The 7,567-nt window shown below is 41.1% G+C and overlaps 1 protein-coding gene across 1 annotated transcript in view; it reads left to right on the top strand.

Annotated features, from left to right (window-relative positions):
• Positions 1 to 475: 475 nt before the first annotated feature.
• Positions 476 to 7,567, top strand: part of LOC138042281 (ADP-ribose glycohydrolase OARD1-like) — a 14,531-nt gene continuing 7,439 nt past the window's right edge. Inside the window, exons 1-2 of the mRNA XM_068888125.1 lie at positions 476 to 585; positions 5,624 to 5,655. Coding sequence (XP_068744226.1) covers positions 491 to 585; positions 5,624 to 5,655 — 127 coding nt within the window. The 5' untranslated portion in view covers positions 476 to 490. The remainder of the gene's footprint in view (positions 586 to 5,623; positions 5,656 to 7,567) is intronic.

The raw sequence follows: 7,567 nt of genomic DNA on the forward strand, positions 1-7,567 counted from the left end.
CAACTCACTGGTGTTGGATCCCTAGGGGAACACCGAACAATAGAACTTGATTTAACGCTAGACTGAGTGTTAAAGCCGCAACCATTACAGGCTTTTTCTCAATACCTTTCATACCAATAAAAAATACATACATTATTCGACCTTATTTTTCACATGGCTCGTTTTCTTTTGTTCTTCGAGGCTGATTATATAGAATAAACCCCGCTAATTAACAACTGTCTGAAAAGCTGGGGGCGGCTTTGATTGTAACAGGGGAGTGCGGGGCTGATATTTTAATAACCCCTGGGGGATTATTAAAGTTGATAATTCCCTTGGTGAATATTACAGTAATATTCAAACACCAGAAGTTTACTTTTTTAGTGTTCTTTGGGATTCTCTCATTGTTCCTGGCCAGCAACTCTTTGTCATCCACGACTGTGATATCCCTCTTCGACGCTTTCTTTTTGTTTGCTTTAGTCTCTTTTTCAACACTGCCGATTGAGACTTCTTGATGCTCGTCCGAGTGGTCAAAGCTGAACAACCCTTCTGTCGCCTCCTAAACATTAAACTGAGCGTTTTCGTGGTCCACTTGCCGATTGTTCGAAGGTACAAATTTTTACTAACTCATTGCCCCGATTTGACGAGCCATTAAAGCTACTTTGTGTGAGGAGAAGTTCTTCCTCAGAGTCACTCGTTTCTGCCATCCTTGCAGTACAGTGTGAAAAAATGAAGTAGTTTTAAAGCTGTCAGTATTTTTTGACAATGTCCAAATCCCAGAGCTATTTTCCCAATGTTAAATGTATTGTAAAGCTTCTTTAGTATGCATATGGTTGTTTTGGTCGGTAAACCAAAAGCCAAAAAATAACGTCTATACCGATACTCACCGTTACGTCACCTATTGTTATTAATGTCCCAACCAGAGATCTATTGGTTATTGAGACAGAGGGGTTCTTTTGTTTTACGGTGAGCAAATTTGAATAACAAAACAAATTGCTCATCAATGTTTGTAAACAGTGAATACAGCTATTATGCTGTTTTACAATGGTAAACCCCACTGCGTTTTTTCGCAACTATTGTTCTATTGTCAAATGTATGCACGGAAAACTGTTTGTTTGTTTGTTTTGTCAGTGTACGTGTGTCAAAACAACGAACGAAATCATGTCACGGTTGATACCTTGCCCATGTGATGCCTCGCCCATATGAAAAATAAGCCAGTTATTTTGAGGCACCTCGTGGATATATAAATCACATATCTCCTCGTTGCCTCAAAATAACCCTTACATAGTGAGGGACAACAGCCCTTATGCGCGATAACGTCTGACTACCTAATTTCACCACTAAGCCTCGACTTGTAAATTTTAACATGTGCTAAATGTGAGGGTTTGAATGGCGTTAACCGACTAGCGACAAGGGGCGACAAATACCATCGACTACCGACAAAGCGAGAAAAAAATTACCGGCTTTCGACAGAAAAAATATTAATCGACTACCGACACGGACCGTCATTATCGATATTTGTTTTCAGAAAAAGGAGATCAGAAAAGCACTTTGTATTGTTTCTAGTTTACGAAGTAACTACCTAAAGGTAACTATAGAATTTCCTGTCATCTTCATACTTTTTGGCCAGAGAAGAACGCGGTCTCATTTCGCAGAACAACTTCCGGTACTCAAACCCACGAAACCTCCCGCTTTAATATCTCAAATACGTTGTTTGTTCACGGTCCAGGCATGAGTGGAATCATAAAAGTGATAGTATTTTTTTTTTCCGAAAAGGCGATCGCACTCGAACGCCACCGTAGCCGGGTTCCGGTCGACAAAGAGAAACACAAAAGAGTATTGGAATTGAAAAAACACCTGACAGAATCTTTGGGATTGAAGGAACAAGCTCTTCAGTTTGGAATTGGTTGTTTCTCGCTAAATCTCTTTCGCGTGACAAAATCGTCCCCGGGCAAATGCGAGAACTTTGCCATAGTAACAGATGGGCAGTGGCAACTAGAACGGGCAAACTTAATATCTGATGAAGGTAGCAGTGACCTCAATGGTAAGTAGTAGAACGCTCTATTAGTCGGAATAGTTTTAGTACAATCGTGAAGGAGTCTATAAAGCGTACAGTAAAGTACTATACGCATGACAGGTCGTACTGTCCTGTCCCTGAAGCTGGCGTGCCCCTTTCAGCTGTTGCAACGATGGCACCTTTGCCAAGTAAAGGAATAACACCAGGAATGGAGGAGCAGATGAAAGAATGGTGAGAGAGCTACAGACTAGTACGCCAACGGACTGTTAGGAGTAAGACAACAAATGATAAAGCTGGGGCCTTGCCGCCTGTTGTCTACGCTGTTCAACCCACTGGCAAGAAGTCCGAAGAGAGACTTCCATTCCCTGGCCTGGAGAAATCCATATCATTAGATCTACATTAAACGAATTCCGTACCACTACCAATTGTCAGTGTTCAATTTGTGGACAATGGGGATGTTTCTGAGATGTTCAAGGATCACAAAGAGGTACAGATTCTGATGACGACGAAACAGAAAATGTACCCTGGGTGCCAGAGGTTCTTATTTTTCTTTCGCGAGGAGTGAGCGATTAAAACGGAGAGACAAAAAATAAAAACCTCTGGTCACGGCGGTTAAGAATCTCACTTCCATACAATTTCGAAATAAGATACCTTGCCAAACTTGTTTTCTACAGTGATGTCAATGTTGTACCCAATTCAAGTTGGGAATAGAACATTTTAATTTTGACATTTTCCATAATAGCGATCACAGCAAGTTAAAAACACGAACTTCGGTTTTTTGAGAGTTAGTATATGCCATTGCCGTGGCACCATGAATAAAAACAGGCCTTTAGAGCGGTTTTCAATTGAGTATCGAAAGTAATTAGCAAATTACTTTGATTTTGCATTACTTCACTCAGTGATTGGTGCAAAGTTTTCGCGCCACTTTTTCAGCCAATCAGAAGTGAAACCAAAACCAATCGTGGCTCGCGCGTGCAAATTTTCCAAAGCTTTGTGTCGGCTACGTGTAAAGGCCTGGCCAAATGTCGCAACATCTTGCAACGTTGTTGCATGATGTTGCGACCTGTGTTGAAAGGGGTGGCCAAACGCACGCAACATTTTCATAATTTTCAATGCAACATGTCAATGTTCATGCGCTCATCATCAGGTCCCTGACACGCAATTAGTGGACCTAGCGCGCATGCCCTAGCGCAACAATGTTGTGTGAACGTGACCAAACGAGTACAACATCATGCAGCATGAAAAATGATGCACGAAAAATTTGACTGTTTTCAAATTTGATCCAACATGTTGCAACATATCGCAACAGGGTGGCCAAACGTATGCAACATGTTGTGCCCAACAATGTTTGCAAGATGTTGCCGTTGAAATGTCGCGTGCGTTTGGCCAGGCCTTAATTACTTCGAGTTTTTATTGGTTTACTGGATTGTCTCCGTCCTTTTTGATTGGCCAAAGTGAGTACTTTGCTTTTGGTTTTACGGCACTCGTTTGAAAACCGCTCTAAAATCGGTTTTGTCTATTTGCTGAAATCTGGTCGTTAGAGTTTCCTTATAATTTGCATGCAACAAGCTTGTAACGATGCTCACAATTTAACACTATTTTAATAATAATTTGACACAGAGAGATCTTTAATTATCCCTTGTTGAAGGTTCACTGGAATATCTAAATGTTCTCTGTTAAAGTTCAATTTTTTGCAATACTCCAGTTACTTATTTCCTAAAGTATTTTCGTGCCAAATTTCGTTAAATTCTAACAAGTGGTTCTCGAGAAATAGGTGTATTTCCGAGAAATCTATTCCGAAAACCCCATTCGGCCACGTTACGTGACGTCACACTGGCATGATGAGTGGGTCAATACGTCATTGCAAAACAATACAGTTACCCGTCCCCCCTGGGTTCTTCAGAAATGGTATTGGTCCTGAACTCCGGTTAGAAGTTTATTTAGTAGCGTATCATGGGCTTTTGACACGGAGTGCGTTGCTTGTTTGCACGCATGGAATGAAACGGGAAGGTGTGCTTTTTGCCTCTAATTATATAGCTGGTAGTTAATCCGCAATTGTCAGCATAGCTATTATTCTTTAATTCTTTAAAACTGTCCAATTAAGGATAAATTTGGATAGTTTCTGATCTAAAAACAGGCAAACTGTCCAATTTAGAAAATATAGGACAGTTTTTCTAAGCCAATCAAATCCCAGAAAATACAATAGGAAATAGAAACTAGTCAATCAGCACAAAGCATAGCGTCAGCTCTGTAGTAGTTGACAATGGCGGAGTTTAGCCACGGACATTTCCCAAATCTTTCCATTTCTCAGCACTTTTCAGCGATATCACTGCAAAGGAGAGATTTCCTACTTTGCCAGAAGAAGATCTCGCTAATCTGAGAGGCAAAAACGAAAACTAAAACACCTCCAAGAGTACAAAAACTTGGCTAAATGTTTTCAGAGTGGAAGGTGTAGAGTAAACCCTGGTTTCCATATGATGTGCAATGGTCTGCGACCATCGGAAGCTGTCTGCGTCGGTCTTATCGCAGACGATCGTAAACACAGGAGGCAAATGTTTCCATTTAAATCTGGAAACAAGCGTAACACTACTCCTCTGCGAAACGAGGAGAAAAAGGAGCGCACTTACTTCAAGTATGATTGGACGTGCTTCAAGGACAATAGTGTGTCGCCGAATAGGAAGCAGATCATCTCAGACACACGTTTCTATTAAAAATTGTCTTAGGCAGCTTTTACACGAACGCGATTTCACATCGACACGTTTTCATGAATTCGAAACCGCGTCAAAATCGGTGCGGTTTGGAAGTGTTTACTCGTAACCGTTTTCGCCAGAAAATCCAAGTCGTGATGGTATAAGCGAGCGCTGCACTACGTGCTAAATTAATTATTTCGAATTGAACAATGCAAATTTCCCGCCAAAATACTAACTGTATTCAAATCGATGTGATTTCGCTGGTTACACGACAGATGAAACCGCATCGTTTTGAAAACGCTCCACTTTTGGCAGCGGTTTCAAATCGACACGGTTTCGGCAACTGTCTCGATCGGTGTCGTGTAAACAGGTGTAACCGCATCGAGAACGATGCGGTTACAAATGAAACCGTGTTCGTGTAAACGCTGCGTTAGTCGGAAGCGTCGTAATGGTCGAGAAAGTAGAACTAGATTCAACTTTCCCGATCATCCACACGGTGTGCGGCAGATCGCCGCAGACGCCGGGGACAGATGTTTCCATATGTTTGCGACGTGGCGCAGATCGATCGACCGGTCTGCGATCGGTCTGCGACACGATCACCGATAGGTCTGCGCCACGTCGCAGACATATGCAGACCGTTACAGATCATATGAAAACCAGGCTTAACAAAGCGATAAAGTTGGAAGATACCCCTCGTCATAAGCTAGATGCAGTTCTTTGCCGTTTTTTCACTGATATTAGAAAAAGGGACGGTTACGAATACGAAACAGAAAGTTTGGCTGTCATGCAGTGCTCGTTGAAACGTTATTTAAAAACTGTGGCAGAAACTTAAGTATTTTGCGAGATCGTGAATTTGCAAATTCACTGAAGCAACGTACAACTTGAACCGAGCGCAGGGTTACGGAAAACGAAAAAAAATGTCTCTCGTGCTTTATTTCAGCGAAGCAGACGAAGAATTCCTCTGGAGTTCAGGTAATAGTTTGGAAATAGTGATAATTCACAATATTTTAGTTAGCCTTTCTTTAAGGATAATAGCTTGACTGACCAATGCCCAATTACAACTGACTATGTAGCTATATAGTAGTAACAGGACTACATGCTTGTCCTATTTGGAAATAATTGGATTCAAAAAATTTCTCGGACTGCCAAATTAAATTCGGCCTACGGCCTCGCACAATTTTGGCTGTCCCGCTCAGAATTTTTCTCATCCAATTATTTCCAAATTGTACAGCATGTAGTCCCATTACATATACAAATTTCAGATAACCGTAACGGGAAAATATAACCGTTACATATACCAATAACAAATATACAGTTTGTTTCTATAACAGTTTTGGCTGGGAAAGGTTCTGTGAGATTTTTTGCCTTTGTAGATTCATCGCGTTTAATTTGCATGGGTGGGTTGAAATTTGATATGGGAGCAATTTTCATAACGATGACTGGAATTCTTGCCTAAAATGAAGTTAATTTTGGAAGCCAACAATATTTCTTTAAGTTTATCTAAAAACAACTAGCAAATCACGTTCGGCTAATTTGCATACGTGGGTTAAAATTTGATACGCAAGCAGACGAAACCAAGGTCCTTCTGCGAACCAGTGCCGAAATCCTTCTTCTAGGCCAGGATTTGAGAACGCGCCATGATAACCTGCGATCAGGCTCCATTTTCGTTATGCAAGCGCCGACATAAGAGGACATGAGAGCGATGCTCAATTGGGCCAAGGCCTGATCGCAGGTTAGCGCCATGATTGGTCTGTTAAGAACGTTCGCGCCCATTGCTACTGCGCATCCTTACAGGGCAAACAAATTCATATGCCACGTCATGCATCGAGCACGCGCGCTAAGTACTAAAATGAACAATGATAGCGCAAATGGCCTTACAGTTGAATCGGCCATTACAACTGTCTCAAAATAACGTGACGTCACGCGCTCTCGTATCCTTTGGGTTGTCTGCTGGTGGTCACATACAATATAAATTGCCAATTTATATTGTCTTCTTGGATGAGGATTATAAACCGTATGCCCCGTCACACAACCCTTCACTGTTCACAACCCAGTGGGACGTAAACGAACCCACAGACTATTCATAAAGAGTAGGACATGGAGCTCCCGGTGTTGTGATCAGGCCTCATTTCATTCATTCATGTGCTTGGTGAGATGCCTAATGGACTGATAGCGACTGCCAGTGGGCGCCTGTACGTATATACATGCTGATGTTGGATGTCACTTGCTTGTAAAGCCGGTGGATCTAAAACACAGGTCACATTCCACAGGTCACTCGTTGCAGGTCATAGACCTTATTCATAAATGGCGGTCACATTTATAATTCTTTTGTTCACGTGCAAATTAGCCTACCAAGCCTCATTTTAGAGCAAGAATTCTTTTCAATTTACTGTATGGTATCGAGGCTTGGTAGGCTAATTTGCACTTAGACAAAAGAATTATAAATTGACCGCCATTTATGAATAAGGTCTATTGTTTCACCTTTTTGAAAGTAACCGGCCAGAGATAGATAGATAGATAGATAGATAGATAGATAGATAGATAGATAGATAGATAGATAGCTTTATTAAATAAACCATTGCAGCCAAGGGCTGAATTACGGCTATTTACAATCGAACAAAGATTCTAAAATTATTTAAAATTTAAATCTAGAATTTAAATCTAAAATTTAAATCTAAAACGTAAATCTAAAAATATATTGAAAACAAGATTGCATGCCGAGAACTAAAAGCTAAGAACGGGAAGAATTTGCCAATAAAAAGCTCCGCTGAAAGCGATTTGTCTTACAAAGAGGGACATTGAAAGTCCTCTTTTTCCTGAGAGTTACTTGGCATTCATTCTTTGGCGGCAGTAAGTGATTTGGCTAACCCTAGCCAAATTGAGG

Source organism: Montipora capricornis, chromosome 3, assembly GCF_036669925.1.
Source record: "Montipora capricornis isolate CH-2021 chromosome 3, ASM3666992v2, whole genome shotgun sequence".
NCBI lineage: Eukaryota > Metazoa > Cnidaria > Anthozoa > Scleractinia > Acroporidae > Montipora > Montipora capricornis.